A 17,404-nucleotide genomic window follows, 5' to 3' on the forward strand; every position below is an offset into this window, starting at 1 on the left:
TGGTAGTCTTGTGACTCTACTCTTGCAAAAATATGTTAACCTCAATTGATGTTTTCTCTGGTAGTCTTGGTTCATTTAACAATTCCATCATGGCTACTTAACTCAGGGGTAGGCTAAGTGTTTTCCATGGCAGAAGTGTGCCGGTAATTCATTTCCAAGGAAACGCATTGAAACCATTGGAGCATGGAAACCGCTAAGCCTTGAGGCGCGATCTGTTGACATGACCACTGCAGCACCGAGGGGAGAGGAGAACATTTTTCTTTTTTTGGAACTGGTTCTGGTTGAGTTAAGATATCTGGTAACACGGCCAGTAGGAAGGCCAGCCAGTCGGAGGTATGCTTAATATTTTTCTTTTGTAAAATGTAATGTGCATCTTTGGAAAGGGAGTTTGGAACGCAATATTTTAATATTTTCCTTATAGTTTCCTTTGCGCCGATGCAGATGTTAACTGGACCTGTTATGCGTAAGAATGACAAGTTCATAGTTTTGTTCACCTTACCATATTGATACTGAAAAGGAATGCATAGATTTTTGTAGTGATGAAAATGAATCTTGATTTCTTCCCCTGAAAATATATATTGATAACAGTTCTGTCTTTCTTTCACAAGATAGCATTTGTTCACCAGTGACAAGCCTTGACCATCCTACAGTTATGTAAATGTGCTGGAGACTTGATGCTGAACATTATGTAACTTAGATCAGACCTATTGGGAAAATAATAAAGTTTCCCAGAAAAGGACAACATTTTCTTTGCAATTTATGCGTGGCCGCCGAGTTAAATTCACCAACACAGCAGAAACTTGGGAATCTCCACAAGTCCAGAGGAACGAGGGCATTTCCACCGCCGAGCACTGATGGTCGGCAGGACACTGAGGACTCAACTCCCGTCTTCATACGATGGATAAGGTGAGTCCAACAAAGTCGGTCTGTCTGTCTGGGTGTCTGTCTGTGTGTGTGTGTGTGTGTGTGTGTGTGGGTGTGTGTGTCTTATCCATCTATATATTATTTAACATCTCTCCCATTTGTTCTAAAAGTGGCGTTTGATTTAAAAAAGAACATAAATAGGTTCATAGTAGTCAATAATATCAACTAATACTGATGTGTAAAATATCTGCTAAATTCACAACCAGAAATATGTGTTGATGACTCCAGGCGAGTGTTGCAATGTTGCATCAATAAAAAAAACAGGAAATAGGTGATTTCACCCAAAATGGTCCCAAAAAATTTACAAATTGCAAAAATGCCTTTTTCAAAATGTACATTGACCTGAGATGTAATTTATTGAGAATAAAACCTAAGATATTTATGACATGCGAGAATAGATATACATAAGGAGCAGTTATTTATTATGAATATTTACATAAATGTGTGTCTTGATTTAGACTTCAGGGGCAACTTGTTTCCTCCCAGTTCACCTCTGTTCAGCTAAACTAATGCTGCTGATAAGCACTGAAGGCCTTCACCTGCAGCCATGTGTTGGTTATGGAGGTCATTCGCCCCTTGCTGTTGCTAATTTGAGACATATTAGTAATTTTAACATACAAATATGCGTAAGCCTGTCATGCCTCATTGAGAAACCCCAATGACATTCGACGTTGCTCTTCTACGTGAAAAGAAAAAAAGAGTTCATATCACAAGGCTCATGACGTGTTTGACTTGTTGCGTTGGTGTTTGGTTGATCGGCTGGGCTCCAAATAAGAATAAACCCTACCTCTTTGTTGCTACGTTAAAAGGCCATCTGAAATAGACAATGTACCCTAACAGAAAAAATGTTGTTTTATCGAAAAAGGTCAGTTTATTTCTTCCACGGGACTTTTTGACTTTTTATTGCCAGATGGGGTGACGGATTTTGGGCCTCAGCTTAAAAGCAGCTGAGGCTCCAATTCAGCGCTACTCACACCTCACTGACTCTGCACACACTCACCGCCCGCCTAGAAACACCAGATAGACACACACACAGACAACACACATACACACACACACACACACACACACACACTTACTGAGGCTCATTTAGCTAAACCTGTGACCATGCTGTGTGTCCGCTCCATCCAGATGGTGAAGATGCCCTGCAGCTACAGCCCTGCGGTTGATAAGATCCTGATGGTAAGACCGACGTCTCGGCCCTGGGGGGCTTCATGGTGGGTGTAGGTGGTTGGGTAGTTGGGTTGCTGTGTTGCGTGTGACGGACTGTGCCACAATGTTTTCAGAGGAAACTGATGAACGAGCTCAACTGTGTTAGATGTTGAGATTTGTTTCGGAAGTATGTTTGTATGTGGGGAGTCTGAATCTTTACCTTCATTTGGTAGTTTTGTATCATAAAGCAGGTGTTTTTAGCTTCTCTCGTCCCTTTTTATTGCTGAAACTGCTGAAACTTTCCTGCCTTTAAAACTGAAACCTCAATTATCTTCTCACAGTACTAGAAAAATCAATTTCACGCATGCAATTCGTAGGACTTGATCGAGTTGTATTTGTTTAGAACTGCCTGCATTACTTTATCCTTGAAAGCATTGTGTTTACATCACCATATTAGCCCTTATTATTAATTATTACTCTTTCAACCGTATGTAATAACATGACACATTATCAAGAAATTGACATTTTTTGGCACATTGATGTTTCATCCACTTTTTAGCCAGTTGAAAAGAGGTTGAAATGAGGTCTTAGACGTTCAGACCTCATTTCAACCTGATTTCAACCAGAGTTCAACGTTGAAATTATCTACAATTCTCGCTGCGCTGCGTCAGACGAAGCGGCCAAACACAACAGTGGTTACTTCGTTGACTACCGACCGGCCGCTCTGGGTCCTTTCGCTAAAGACCCACGCTGGAGTGGCCAAAAAACACGTGGGAGGCCAGCGAGAGGCCTCCCCTAATTTGACGTGGAAATAATTTCCTATAACCTTAAACAAATTGATAAAACCACTCGTCTCCGACTGCAGGCGAAGCAGATCCTGTCAGAGTTCAGACTGAAAAATGAAGAGCTCAAAGAAGTCATGAAGAGGATGCAGCGCGAGATGGACAGAGGGCTGCGTCTGGAGACACACGAAGAGGCCAGCGTGAAAATGCTCCCGACTTACGTCTGCTCCACCCCCGAGGGATCAGGTATGTGCCTCATCATAAGAAGACCCCTTTCTGGTTGTTAAAGTAAGCCAGAGAGAATGCTCCTAGCGATTATCATCTGCGTAGGTAAAGCCAGTACGAGCACGTTCAGATGTAGTGTGTGTTTTGACAGAGGTGGGGGATTTCCTGGCTCTGGACCTGGGGGGTACCAACTTCCGCGTGATGCTTGTGAAGGTGGGTGAGGATGAGGAGAGGAGCTGGAAGGTGGAGACCAAGAACCAGATGTACTCCATTCCTGAGGATGCAATGACGGGCACTGCACAGATGGTTGGACTCTAAACTAAAACTCCCTCGAGGGTCTGTTTTCTATTGTAGTGCGGTGTCCCACATCTGATGTCCTCTTCATCTCTGACTATCTGCAGCTATTTGACTACATAGCAGAGTGCATGTCCAACTTTTTGGACAAGCATCACATCAAGCACAAGAAGCTCCCTCTGGGTTTCACCTTCTCCTTTCCTGTACGACACGAGGACATTGACAAGGTCGGACGTCCCCCCCTTCCATTGGACATAGCTTTGAACCAAACTGAGATTGGTCAGGGCATTTAAGTCTTCTCTTTCTGGTTTTCCTTATGCCCAGGGCATCTTGCTGAACTGGACTAAAGGCTTCAAGGCCTCCGGGGCAGAGGGGAACAACGTTGTGGGTTTGCTCAGAGACGCTATAAAGAGACGAGGGGTGAGTTAGCCGAACGTTAGAATTCTTTCTTGAGAACCGGCCTGGCTGACGGCGCGATTTGCTTTTGTCATTCCAGGACTTTGAGATGGATGTGGTTGCCATGGTGAACGACACAGTAGCCACCATGATTTCCTGCTACTACGAGGACCGCAGCTGCGAAGTCGGGATGATTGTTGGTGAGCAGTTCTGCACTTTTCAAGCACGAGTGATGTCCCAAGCGCTTCTTTTGCCTTTACATATGTTTTAAAATGTTCTGCTTAACAGGCACAGGTTGCAATGCGTGTTACATGGAGGAGATGAGGACGGTGGAGCTGGTGGAAGGGGAGCAGGGCCGCATGTGCGTGAATACAGAGTGGGGGGCTTTTGGCAACAACGGGGAGCTGGAGGAGTTCCGCCTGGAGTACGACAGAGTGGTGGACGAGACCTCGATTAACCCCGGGCAGCAGCTGTGAGTTCATCCGCTTCTAAACACGCAGTTCGAAAGCCTCGAAAACGGACGCTTGGTCGACCTCCACACGCCCTCCGACACGTGTGCACTCGAGGGTTTGATGCTCGGAGTGAGTGTGATTTAAAGCGTGCCGCACACACGCTCTCTCGTCCTCTTATTGTTCTCCCGATTTTATGTCAATACTTACCTGACTTCCCCCCGAGGCCTCTGTGGAGTTGCTACGCTGCCGGCTGTTTTTCCTACAGGGGTTAGTAAATAGCCAGAGCCCTCATACGTCAGCGGTCAGCGAGCGCGTCGCCGAGGGGAGGGGATGTGTCAGATTAATGACCCCTCTCTGCTGCTCGCCACAGTTTCCGCTGGCCCTAATGGCTGTTTACCTTTTTTGCACGGCAGCCCCCTTTACACAAAAGGACCGGAGAACCTCGCTGAGCCTCTCAGGCACCAACGGCGCCGCCCGCTCCCCTCCGCCCGAGAGGCAGCTGTGTGCTCGCCCGGTTCACGTCACACTCTCTCGACGCCCTCATCCTGAATCTGTGCTCCAGTCCTTTCTGTCGTTGTTTGTTTTAAGTTACCTGCTCTCTCCTTCTCTTTTTTTTTTTTTGGGGGTCTCTCTCTGCAGGTACGAGAAGCTGATCAGCGGGAAGTACATGGGCGAGCTAGTCCGGCTTGTTCTGATGAAGCTGGTGAACGAGGACCTGTTGTTCAACGGCGAGGCCTCCGAGCTGCTGAAGACAGGTGGCAGCTTGGAGACACGCTACGTCTCACAGATGGAGAGGTGAGGAGAGTTTGTATATGTACGCACGCATGTGTGTACGTATTGCACAATGCAATACGGTGAAAATGATTAAGACTGTTTTTCCATGTGCACAAATCTTGGCAATTTTTTTTTGCAAAAGCATAACATTTTTACAAATAATAACATGTTCATGTATATGTCACAATCTGATGGGGTGTTGTTGGGAATATAGGGAGGCAATTTGTTACAGTTAATCCAGTATTTGTGGAAGCTTGATTTAACATTTGAGTACAAAAGGAAATTCACACAGCGTATTAATTCTATACAATATATAATTTGAATACAGTGTAAACATAAAGAACTAAAAACTACTGCTCTTGCTCTCTTTATTTGTTTTTTAATCAGTGACACTGGAGACAGAAAACAAATCTACAACGTCCTGTCCTCGCTGGGTGTCCTGCCCTCGGAGTTGGACTGCGACATTGTTCGCCTGGTGTGCGAGAGCGTGTCCACGCGCTCCGCTCACATGTGCGCCGCGGGGCTCGCCGGTGTCATCAACCTGATACGCGAGCGACGCAGCGAGGAGGCCTTAAAAATCACAGTCGGGATCGACGGATCCGTCTACAAGCTGCACCCGTGGTGAGGAGCACCTTATTTTTCACGAAAACAAACTAATTAAATATGATAATGATGTTATTAGATCCACGCAGAAGGCACTGCTTTCAAATATGACTGAAAAGAACAGCTTTTTGGCCTCATAGTGAGCCAGTGGAGCGTGTTTAAACGCCTTGTTTCCCCCCCAATTCAGTTTCCGTGACAGGTTCCATAAAATCGTCAGGGATCTCACTCCTCACTGCGAGATCACCTTCATCCAGTCGGAGGAGGGGAGCGGCCGCGGGGCCGCCCTCATCTCGGCAGTGGCCTGCAAGATGGCCGCCAGCATACTGACACAGTAGACGCTGTGTGCGCTGGGACAGCGGCGAAGCAGGTCCAGGAACTCTGACCAAGAACACTGACGACATGTCACCCACAGCCTCCATGTGGCTTCCAAAGGATGCGGACACACGCACCTGGAAGAAGTACAGACAAGAAAGAAACAGTATTATGGTAGCATTAGACCGACGTGTCACATTCTGAGTGATTTTTCTTTTTCTTTTTGTGTCACTGCCTGTTTCTAGAGTTTGTGTATGAACCTAAGCGGCCCATGTTGAGAATGGCAGTTTTATTAATGATGTTCTATGATACCTCTGCAACCAACACAGAATTATATTTGGAAAGGCTGTTGCTGACTGAGACTAAATCAGATTCATTGATTTGTTGTAATGATTTCTGTTTGCATTATTCCCTTGCTATATATATATATATATATTTAACGGTTACGTTTACCACCCTGGGTAGGTTGAAGGTTTACCAAATGTGTATGACGACCAGATGAAACGTGCCTTGGATGTTAATAGGCTCTACTGTAAATAAAAATGCAAAATTAAAACTATTATGCTTCAGAATAATGTTATTGGGTCTGTTTCCATCTGTAAAATATCGCTGAGATTTAATGCCAGAGGTGAAATAAATGACTTTTCTGACTCATTGTAACTATGTCTATTAATGGAGCAAGAGCATGCTGTCAAATGAGACACCTTTTAAGACAATTCTTATCCCTACTCAATCAATACCTTCATTTAAACAATGTTAATCAGGCGTATGATATATAAATGGACCAGTCCTGATATTACCCTCTGACCCTGGGAGATAGAGAATTTGCTTAAATAACAGGTAACCTTATTTGAGGGGAAATGTACCTGAAGTCCTGATAGCCTGATGAAATGCCTTCTGGCGTTTACATCCAGTTGGGGTAACATGATAACTTCCCCTGTAGAGTTACAATCCGTTCTATAGGAGAAAACATCATGAAGTGCATTCTGTGCTGGATGGTCTTTGATACGTGCTAGAAATCACCTCTTCACATCAGGTTGCCTGAGTCCACCTCTGCTTACATTACATTAACACCTACAGCCAGATTTCACCTCTAAGGAGTAGACGTTATTCAGTTGAGTGGCGTCCATTGTCAGAGGTCACTTTCCTCCATCTCCTTTCTGCTCTTCCTATCTCTGTTTTCCGGCCCAGAGGAATCTCGGCTGCTTCATGTCTTATCAGACCCCTTCAGTGACTCACAGAGAGCGGCTGTGGCCTTGTAAGGGGCTGTGCTGCCCACCACAGGCTATTATAGGAGGTTAGGTGATAAGATGGGACCTACATAAAACCCACCCTGGCATCCCACATAAGCTGGGAATCCACTCCGATCATTCAGACATGGTAAGTCCCTCAATGCTTTCAGTCAGGGACATTAAAGAATCATTGTAACGCTTGTGTTATTGTCTCTTGATTGCAGTTGTTTTATATAATTCCGCGGACTACAACAAATATCCGAGTGTAAACTTGACGTGTTTGTGTTCCTCTTCCCAGGCAAGTAAGAAGGCCTCCAATAAGAGACAGAGGGGAGGACAGAAGTCTTGCTCCAATGTCTTCTCTATGTTTGAGCAGTCCCAGATACAGGAGTTCAAGGAGGTACGGTGCTAAGGTTGGGCCACCTTTACGAAGCTCCCATTGAAACTTTTCTGGGGGGAACTTGGTGTGGGAATGTGTGTCAGTGAAACAAAATGCATGCATGAGAAGTTAATGGTCATTACAGTTGGATTTCATGCAAGAGAAATATAAAATGTTTTGATATCAAAGTGGGATTCTCCAAAGCTTTCCAGTTTTCCCTCAAAAGTTAATTCTTCAGTTTTAAACGTCAGTGTTTCTCCTGCCAAAATCAGCCGTCAAAACGTTTGTATGACTAAATTCCCATCTTTGTTATAATGTTTTGCCACTAAGAACTACTCAGTACGTTCTTACATTTAGTTAAGGGTGAAAGTGTGAAACTGTGTAGGCCCTTTCCGTTTTACGTCTTTTTCATAAATGATCCTCGGCCTATCTGCACTTAATATTTAAGTTGAAATATTGTTATGTTTGTTTATCCCACAGGCCTTTGGATGCATTGACCAAGACAGAGATGGTGTTATCAAAAAACAGGACCTGAAGGAGACCTATGGACAGCTGGGTATTTTCTTAGTCATTTATTTTTGTATATAAATATATATATACAGTACCAGTCAGGTTTGAACCCACGTTTGATTGGTACTGTATATGTATAAATGTATATATAATATAAACTGTATATAAATTGGTTCATTGTTTGTATTTGTCTACCAGGGAAGCTCAACGTCAAAGACGAGGAGTTGGACGAGATGTTGAATGAGGGGAAGGGTCCCATCAACTTCACGGTGTTTCTCACTCTTTTTGGGGAGAAACTCAACGGTGAGTGCTTTTCCCTGATCGTCCAACAAAGATTTTATAAAAGATATACATTTAGAAGATTCCCTACAATGCGTTTGTTTCGCCTCAGGCACTGATCCTGAAGACACCATACTTGCTGCCTTCAAACTGTTTGATCCCAACGGGACGGGCTTTGTTAACAAGGACGAGTAAGACATTTCTTTCTCATTATTTTCCGTGATAATCATATTTTTCCTATTATCCGTGACACCTTTTGACATTTTTAATTCCAGGTTTAAGCGGTTACTGATGAACCAGGCCGATAAATTCACAGCAGATGAGGTTTGTGCGTGTGTGTGTTTCTAAATCTTTATAATGAGGGACTCTCCTTAAGAGGATCATTTTCACTGGGCAAACTGTCACTTCCTAAACCGGCAGGTGGATCAGGCCTTTGCTCTTGCTCCCATCGACCCGACTGGTAACATCGACTACAAGTCCCTCTGCTACACCATCACGCACGGAGATGAGAAGGAAGAATCCTAGCAAGGGTTTTAAACTGGCTGGTAATCAATCAGAATCATCAATGTTGGAACGTCTGATTCACTCATACTCTGATCAATGGTTGTAAATGCTGTACTTTTGAAATGAAATGGTTTCCTTTGTTTCTTAGATTTGGAGAATAAATAAGTTTCTCAAAAGCGACTGTTGATTACGAGCAATAGACACTGAACATGGAACACAAAAATGCATCACCATTAATGAATAAATAAAGAAATAAGTCTGGAAATATGTAACTTGAGTAAAAGTCAAATATTCACTTTAGACAACTATTTAAGAATTACATGTTTTCCCTCTGTTCACTGAGAAATGATCACAGCCCTGGTGAAACCCCAAGTGACCAAGTGAATAAACTCCAGAATGAATGCTCACTAAGAAAGGCTGTTTTTCTTGGTTCGTAAAAGCTCTGGCACAAGAGACTGTTTCAGTATTTCACATTAAAGAAGATTCATGCAGTCCGATCACATTCAAAGGGGCCTCACTGCTGTTCCAGTCTTTGGCCACGGTGTTGCCATGGATACAACAACAAACATCTCTACAAACTCCACAGCACACATTTCCCTGCTTACACAGCGTGTCAACAGGAGGACAAGGCGTGTGTGAAATTACAGCCGAGCCAACTCTACTTTCAGCACATCTGCAGCAGCGGAGCGACATCCGAATGACTGAGATCTGACGTCTGAGTTTTGCCATGTCTGGTTGTTTCGGCAGAGATGCCCATCGCATCTGGAGCTGCAGGCCGGATGGATGTGGGAGTAGATCCTGGCGGACAAAGGACGAAGACCAAACCTGCCAACAGGAACTGTGACTCCTACCTGCAACGGTGTGTAGAACACAGTGTGATGTTACCTTCCTAAAGTAAAGGACGGATAAGGAGCCTCGATGCTGTATCTGTGACCCTGAAGGGACAGTCCATAATAGGAATGACATGAAACATTTTACCGGGAAAGATGTAATTTAATATTCATGGCTTTATTTTAATTATAACCTGAAACTAAGAACTATTATGTGTCCATTAGATAAGAATGATGCGTTTATATCTGCATGATAAAGATATCTTTTCTGCTCCCCATGTAAGGCTCTTTCTAAGCTAATAAGTCAACACTGGGGGAAACATTGTTGTATTGTGTGTATATATATATATATATATATAAAAAATATAATATACACATATACATATCTACACTAATATATATATATATATATATATATATATATATATACATACACTATATACAATATATACATATATACCGGGGGTCTTCAACGTTTTCGGATTGTCTGGTGCCTTTTGCTGTCGTATTTGCATGAAAGGTGGTGTGAATGAACCGGTGCCCAGCTTGAAAGCTCCTGTGGGTAGTTGAATGTGTGTTAATGTCATCAACTTATTTGTTTGCTACAATATATTGATTCATGTTAATGTGTATTTAAAGACAATTAAAATAAAATAAATTTAAATTTGTGGGGAAAAAATTGTTTGAAAAAAAATAAAATAATAATTGCGACCCCCCTGCAGTACCTCTGTGGACCCCTTGGGGGTCGCGGACCCCCTGTTGAAGACCTCTAATATATACTATATACACATCAATAAATCCACCTTAATCCTGCAAGCTGTTCCTATAAACCATAACTACACGTAGGTAATTAAAAACAAACACAAGACTTTATAGTAGGATAACAGGCTGCCTGGATTGTAGAAACAAAAATATTAATTCAGGTAAACCCCCGCGCCCCCCCCCCCCCCAAAAAAAAGAGAAGATTTTCCACCAAGCAGCTTCATCGACTTTTATTGCAAAGAACAAAAGCAGCTTCAATAAACCACTGCGGAAGGACAGCAACTCTATACACAGATGTGAAGCACTAATCAAGGTCATGAACATTTGCCCAGGCCCTTTTGTTTCACCTGCCCGGTTCAGTTCACATTTTCAAAATGCTTGTATACAGTTTTCTTGGCGATTGCATGTAAACATATTTTAATGGTTGCAGATATCAGGAAATCCAAGAAAGAAAAAGACACAAAAGCAACATGATGCAGGTGAGTACCACCATTCCGTCTGGTTAGAGGCCGTGGGACACAAAGGGACTGTTGTGACTGACACGGCACTTATTTGTTGCGCAGGGCACTGAGGCCGAGACAGAGCCACGCGAGGGTGAGGACGCTGACTATTTGATCATTTTCTACTAATATATACGCATCACTATTGTGTAAACACACACAGTGAGTTTTCAACTTGGACTAACTGGAACTTTTCTTAAATTGGCCTTCAGGAGCAAAAGAGGAGAGCCCACAGAAAAGGAGCAGCAGTGAGGATCACACTCCAGGAGGACACCTCGGGGGACAGAGATCCAAGACGTCTCAGCTGTGTGTCCTCCTTTAAGGGCGTTCAATGAACCACCTTGAACACGCAAAGTTCTCATGTATTATTTAAGTGCCAAACCCTCCTATCTCTTGTTTCCGTGCGTGTTGGTTCAAACTTGAAAGAGGTGCAGTGTCCATAAACGGATTACTTTCTTTTTTTCAAGTGAAAACTGTCATGTGTGTACTCATGCCATTCTCAAGTCCAAGGAAATTAAAACCAGTATTTAATCGCTAAAATCCCAATTAGCTACGTGTTTTTCCTTGAAATTATGTCACGTTATTAAACAGTAAAGCTACAAAATACATCAGGTTCTTTTCTGCATGATCACACAACGGGTACGAGAAGTTGTAAACAAAAAAGTACCTTAAAAAACAAACTAATGCACAGCCCATGAACGAAGTGGACCGTCACAGATTGGCTTTTTCAGAGCAGCTCGTCCATCACAGGCTTCCGTCGCCATATCAGCTCCGGCGTCTCCTAGTGACGTCCCATATTGCACTTTTGTGTTCTACTGTGACTGCCCCCCCTCCCCCCGCCCCCCGTGCAGTTCGTTTGGCTTCACCTGAGGTTTCAGTGTGTTCTAAAGTCCACATGGTGGCATCAGGCCCAGCTGACGAGGAGAACCTGAGGAGGAGCAGCAAGGAGGGGGGGGGGGGGGGGTTGGGGGGCGTTCTGTGGTCGTCTCAGTCACTGGAGCTGTCGTCTCCCACCACCATGCTGCTGTACTGCTTCTGCTGCTCCTCTTTGAACGACTCCTTCACCTTCGCTCTCTTCAGGCCTCCATCCCTGCGAGGGCAACAGCAAAGTCTCGTTCCAGAAGTCGTGACCCAGAACAACAGTTCCATAATCCAGACATAAAAAGGGCTCACAGCAATGTCGGTGGATTATGAACTCATCTGCAAAACTGCACAACTCACAACAAAACTATTTAGCTGGGTATTTAGCACTAAGGTGAGAGGACATTTGTTCTTCCCCTTTAGGCCAAGACCTGGACATAACCATCAACTCCAGAAATAGAGAAGAGACCTACCACTGTAGATCCACCAGCCCCCCCTGGTGAGCAATGACGGACTTCACCCTGTTTGCAAACTGGACAGCATCTTCCCCCTCCTGACATTTTGGAATACAACAAAAAAAAAAAAGCCAACTGTGAATTGTGTGTGTGTGTGTGTGTGTGTGTGGGGAGTGCAAGTCCTCCGTTGCACACACCTGTTGGTGCATGGCCGGTAGGTACCAGACGTTGCACACCAGGGCCCAGCTGGTCATCATCCTCAGCAGGTAACTGACCATGCTATACTTGGAACTGTTCCAGAAAGCGTCCCCGAACTGTGGGTCGTACTGAGATAAAAAAAAAATTAAAAAGATAGATGTACAGTGAGGAAGTGTGCTTTGCGTGCGAGCCAGAAGGCCAGAGAGAACATCTGGACGCCAACAGGACCAAAGTACCTTAATGGCCACCGGGTATATCGTCGCGCCGATTTCAAAGCTTCCCTTTTTGAACATCATGACGGAGGTGTTGTTGACACAGGTCCCTGCAGACATCGAGGATTAAAGGGGATGCTTCCAAAATTTAATGAATCAAAGACAACACATGAAAGCTCGCTGTGGAGGCAACGCTCATCCCGCTTACCCTCTGGAAATATCAAGATGGGGAGCTTCGTCTTGTCGTTGACATGATCCTTCAACCTGCAAACGACACAACGAGGGTCATGGAAACCGTTCTGAGAGAAACATCAAACATCTGCGAGGAGCGTCTGGGTGAGACTCTGAGTCACTGCTCGGCAGCGATCTTCCAAAACAAATTGGTTTGTGTGTGTGTACAATCGTATATGCAAATCTGTGTCGATGCCAGAGCAGCAACGAGGACAGAGAGACGTGCTACGACAAGCCTGAGAAGAAGTGCTGGAGTTGGAGGGGGGTGGGGGGACGGACCTTTTGGTCACTAGGTGGCGATCTTTCATCTCTGCTCTCTCGAACCAGACGTGGGGACACGACCTCACCATGGCCCTCTGGAGGACACCCATCAGACCTCCGTGCACCTGCCCCACCTGACAATCACATGTTTTGACAGTTCATAAGTACCCCATTGAAAGAAGGACCAATGAAGAAATGTTGAGAAAAGTGAGTTCTTGAACCATAGCGTAGCAGCCGTCGTTGCAGAGGATCACTATGTCGATGGGGCTGGTGTGATTGGCGACACAGATGCCTCCCTTCTGGGGTTTGTTCTCTCTGTGGAGGAGAGGCGGAAACAGGCATCAGACGGCCTTCGCGGTCTGACTGCTTGGCGGCGAGGAGGAGGCTGGCTTACCTGTTGTGGTAGCGGATGGTGGCAGAGAGTCCTCGAGCGCAGATCCTGTAGCACATCACGTGGACCCATTCACTGAGCCAGAACTTCATCCTACACACACACACACACACACACACACACACAAGCATGTAAGAAGAAACATATGGACTATTGCTTCTTTTGCTTGGGTTGGGGAGTGTGGTCACCTCGAGTTTGGGAGAAATCCAACTGCAGATGTTCCAATGACCAACCAGGTGAGACCAATGCAGGCAAGGGTTATCCTTCACAAAGTGGAAGACATGTATTTATCAATTTTGCATCAAATGGAAATGATAAAATTCAAGAAGAAAAAAAAAAGAAAAGCTTGACAGAAATGAATTGGTTTTAGATCAATGTGTTATTGTGCACCTATTCAGCATTATATGCTTAAAGATGTATATCTTAATCAGAATTCGGTATTCTCGTCTTCCGGCACAAACAAGTGTGTGTATGCTTCCCTGAGCTACCACCAACAGATTTCCAAATCAATTTATGTGGAACTTTTAGACAACGGAGGTGTGTGCGACAGGAGAATATTGTGCACATGCTCACTTTTTAGCAGCCAGATCTAAAATTCAACAGATTTGATTTAAATGCCGCTCTAATATTTCATTTTACTTCCACAACTGTTTTCTTTTCAGTCCAAGACTGAAAGATTCAGCAAACACCTTAATCATGATTTGACTGGTTTGAGTTTTGAAGAAACAAAGGACTTTTGCATTGTTAAGATTGTATCCATTACCAGGATTTACATCTTTCAATGTGCCTTTCATGGAGCCAAATCCAGGTCGAAGGTTTTAACTGTTTGAAAAACAAATGTGAACCTGAAAGTTCCGGTTTTGGTGTTGAACATTGAAAAATACAAGTATTCAAAATAAAAATAAGTATTTTCAGGTTGGATATAGTTTTGCGGTTGCAGATTTTATATTTTCAGTTTCAATTTTTTTCCCCATTCAGACTTTTGACCCAGATGTTGCATCGGGGGCGGGCCATCAACTGAGAGGGTGTTCATGAGTGAAAGCCTAACAAATAAGGCTGAAAAGCTTCCTCAACCGCGTTGCCTACAGGAAACGTAGACACGCAAGAATCAACCCTTTCTATACACTATATTTAGGATTGGATGTAAAACCATTCACAAAGTTGTGTTTAACGAGCTGTTTTGGACCCCACTTGCCATGAACCGCAGAATAAGATCAATCAACTATCTCAGATTGTACCATTCAACAACCACACATAAATCTCTGAAGTTTCACATACAAATGTGAACGCAGAACGCCATCCGTGTGATGGCGTCCGGTAGAGTTGGCAAAGTATTTCAATAGCATCAGGGAAACGTTGTTAAATCCGTCTGCAAGCATGGTGATGTTGCTTTGCACACGGCCCCTGCGCACTCTCCTCATAGGCGGCCCCACATTAAGACCAACGTGTTTCGTCCAGCTCGCAGACCAGTCCGCATCAGTGAAATTAAGTTAATTAGGGTTGTAGCTGTCGACATTACTTCGGTTACAGAGGTGTCGTTCGCTTCGCTGACCAGCAATTGAACCAGGAAGTCCGAAACGGTCATCAGCTATAACCCTCAGCCTTATTTGTTAAGTGCTGACTCAGGAATACACGCCCCTTTGAATCTGGAAATATAAAATCTGCAACCGAAAAATCTAACAGCGAATATCAAAAAAAAATTGTTAACTATATTCAACTGCAAACTCAAACTGGTTGACGTTTGTTTTTCAAAATCAAAACTTGGAATAAAAACTTGATCAAAACTTTTGACCTGGATTTGGCTCCATACAACTTCTGCTTAAACATCAGGTACCAGAAGAAAAGGATGAAAATCTCCACCCGCGTGCTTCGACCCAAACGGAGAGCTTGTTTGCTGGCTGGAGGCCGGCTCTGTTGGGCCTCTGTGTACCTGAGCGGCGCGAGGATGAAGTATCTGATGACGATGCCCAGGCTGTAGACCAGGGTTAGACGCACGCTGATGAACTGGAAGTCGTTGTTGGTGCGTGTCAGCAGGTTCCACAGCACCAGCTCCTCCGAGCTGAACCGCTGCGTCACCTTTTAGAGTAGAATAAAACATCTAACTGCTTAAAGAATAGCGGAAGAGGGGCACTAATTATCGTTGACCTGCAGTAAAAACTGTACCTCATCCTCTACGATGCTCTCAATTCCCCTACGGGTGAAGTAGAAGGAGTCGCTGAGGGTGAAGTCACCGCCCACTGGGGGTTTGGGGCGACTGCGCCGCAGTTCCTCCAACTCTTCCTCCATGGAGCCATCTTCCCTCTGGATGAGACCTAACACACACACACAGAGCCTTGAAGACAGCCTCAACATATGTTTAAAGATTGGGGCAATGTTCTAAGAAGAAAAGTGATCAAAGTTCATGACTTTCTGCAAGAATTCTGTCAAAACACAGAGCTAAATTAACAATAATGAGCATGAAACTGTTCAGAGATAATAAAAGAAAAACAGCCACTCTCCTTCACATGAATCAGTACTTATCACTTGGCACAATAAGGCGGACTCAGATTCCTGATGAGATATCGCAGTAAACTGACCTCAGAACAGTTAAAACCATATTATCTGATAACCCAGCAGGCAAAGTCCAACCGAGCATTCAATAATCCGCCTTGGCTCTGTTAAGAAAGCGCTTCCACACGGTCTCGTTGTCGTGTGCATTTATAAAAAAAAGGTGAAAGGGACTCGTGGATTTAGCATTATAATAATTGTACATGTATTTACCGAGCTATCAGCACTCAGCATCAGTGTGCAGAAACAAAAACAGGAAGAGCAATAACCATTTTCAAATCTCCGGACTACAATTGCAACATGCTTCCAGACTTGTGACAAACTATCCAACATTGCAGAGCGGCGTGCCGTCACCCTCTAATCCCTGGTGTTTCACAATGAAAGATGAGACAGCACAGCGGCCTTAATCACATGTGGAGCTTCCCTAGATTGCTACTCACCATTCGATCCGGAGGCTTTGAGTGTCTGTTCCTCTGCCTGGACTTTCTGAATCTTCAGCGTGGCCCACTGTGGAGGAGGACACACAAAAGAATGCACATGTCCGATGTGGCAACCCTCTGGGCTTGCAGCATTTCACCCCTGTGAGGGGGGGGGGGGGGGGGGGGGGCACAAAACGAGCACAGCAGTACCTCTAAGGTTTTCACCAGGATGGTCATGTAGGTCTCGGAGATGCCCAGAGAGAAGCCGAACATGGCCGGGACCATGATGAGGCCCACGATGAGGTACAGCCAAATCTCCAGGGCCCAGAGGGCCAGCGACCAGAAGTCCTCCATCTCCAGCTGGTGTGTTGCCCTGCAGAGGTCTCAGAAGATCCGCCGGTGGCTCAGGAGCGGAGCAGCTCTGCACGAGGAGGGAAAAAAGGGCTTTTGTTCATTTCAAATAGATACATTGGTCACCCGAATACTACTGACAGCAACATATGGAAGTCGACCCCCACCACAGTGAGGAGTAGTGCGGAGGACTTAAATACGCTGACAGCTCGGGAGCCCACCGTTCACGGTACACAAACACACACTAGAAACTCCGCACGGTGTCACGCGCATTCCGGCCGGGACAAACGAATAGTTGGAATAATGGAACCGCGGCGGCGCTGCTCCGTGACACAAGATGATACGATATAGTTGTAGCCGCACGAGCATGACGTACCTGTCGGACTCAAGTCCATGTCCTTCCTCTGCGAGGAAGAGAACTCTGAGGACTTCGACTTAAACACGCCCTCGTAACACTGGAACAAAGTTCACCGAGCAGCGCCCCCCGCGGACACAGCGGGAAGTGCACGAACGTCACTGATCTGGTTGGGGGTAAACTTATTTAGAAAACGTTAATCCTTAAATAAAT

The 17,404-nt window shown here is 44.7% G+C and overlaps 3 protein-coding genes and 1 long non-coding RNA gene across 8 annotated transcripts; 3 read left to right on the plus strand and 1 right to left on the minus strand.

The window, feature by feature from the left end:
• The first annotated feature begins 227 nt into the window (after positions 1-227).
• Positions 228-6,574, plus strand: gck (glucokinase (hexokinase 4)). Of its 2 annotated transcripts, XM_040195982.2 has the most exons (11): positions 228-906; positions 2,056-2,106; positions 2,942-3,104; positions 3,235-3,389; positions 3,485-3,604; positions 3,702-3,797; positions 3,874-3,973; positions 4,062-4,245; positions 4,865-5,020; positions 5,387-5,620; positions 5,790-6,574. In XM_040195982.2, the coding sequence occupies exons 1-11, from the start codon at positions 898-900 to the stop codon at positions 5,935-5,937; spliced, it is 1,416 nt and encodes a 471-aa protein (XP_040051916.1). In that variant the 5' UTR covers positions 228-897; the 3' UTR covers positions 5,938-6,574. The 2 variants fall into 2 exon arrangements, with proteins under 2 accessions (XP_040051916.1, XP_040051915.2); XM_040195981.2 differs by lacking the exon at positions 228-906 and having other exon boundaries at positions 2,017-2,106.
• A 580-nt stretch (positions 6,575-7,154) lies between these two features.
• Positions 7,155-9,090, plus strand: myl7 (myosin, light chain 7, regulatory). Of its 2 annotated transcripts, none has more exons than XM_078087030.1 (7): positions 7,155-7,294; positions 7,445-7,559; positions 8,006-8,081; positions 8,234-8,338; positions 8,427-8,505; positions 8,590-8,638; positions 8,735-9,090. In XM_078087030.1, exons 2-7 carry the CDS (start codon positions 7,500-7,502, stop codon positions 8,837-8,839), a joined length of 474 nt encoding a protein of 157 aa, XP_077943156.1. In that variant the 5' UTR covers positions 7,155-7,294; positions 7,445-7,499; the 3' UTR covers positions 8,840-9,090. The 2 variants fall into 2 exon arrangements, with proteins under 2 accessions (XP_077943156.1, XP_040051237.2); XM_040195303.2 differs by having other exon boundaries at positions 7,445-7,546.
• Positions 9,091-9,364: 274 nt separating this feature from the next.
• On the plus strand, positions 9,365-11,450 carry LOC144386320 (uncharacterized). The gene is made up of 4 exons (XR_013452022.1): positions 9,365-9,677; positions 10,841-10,889; positions 10,974-11,004; positions 11,123-11,450. It is a non-coding gene; the product is annotated as an uncharacterized LOC144386320 (long non-coding RNA).
• Positions 10,626-17,357, minus strand: agpat9l (1-acylglycerol-3-phosphate O-acyltransferase 9, like). 3 transcript variants are annotated; one of them, XM_040195300.2, is made up of 14 exons: positions 17,213-17,357; positions 16,696-16,906; positions 16,507-16,573; positions 15,683-15,831; positions 15,450-15,595; positions 13,708-13,782; positions 13,523-13,612; positions 13,350-13,443; positions 13,147-13,262; positions 12,845-12,900; positions 12,661-12,746; positions 12,424-12,552; positions 12,245-12,324; positions 10,626-12,000 (listed from the first exon to the last, which is right to left on the minus strand). In XM_040195300.2, exons 2-14 carry the CDS (start codon positions 16,837-16,839, stop codon positions 11,898-11,900), a joined length of 1,335 nt encoding a protein of 444 aa, XP_040051234.1. In that variant the 5' UTR covers positions 16,840-16,906; positions 17,213-17,357; the 3' UTR covers positions 10,626-11,897. The 3 variants fall into 3 exon arrangements, with proteins under 3 accessions (XP_040051234.1, XP_077943155.1, XP_040051235.1); XM_078087029.1 differs by lacking the exon at positions 17,213-17,357 and adding an exon at positions 17,058-17,080; XM_040195301.2 differs by lacking the exon at positions 17,213-17,357 and adding an exon at positions 17,004-17,026.
• Between the last annotated feature and the right edge of the window lie 47 nt (positions 17,358-17,404).

Source organism: Gasterosteus aculeatus, chromosome 13 (assembly GCF_964276395.1).
Source record: "Gasterosteus aculeatus chromosome 13, fGasAcu3.hap1.1, whole genome shotgun sequence".
NCBI lineage: Eukaryota > Metazoa > Chordata > Actinopteri > Perciformes > Gasterosteidae > Gasterosteus > Gasterosteus aculeatus.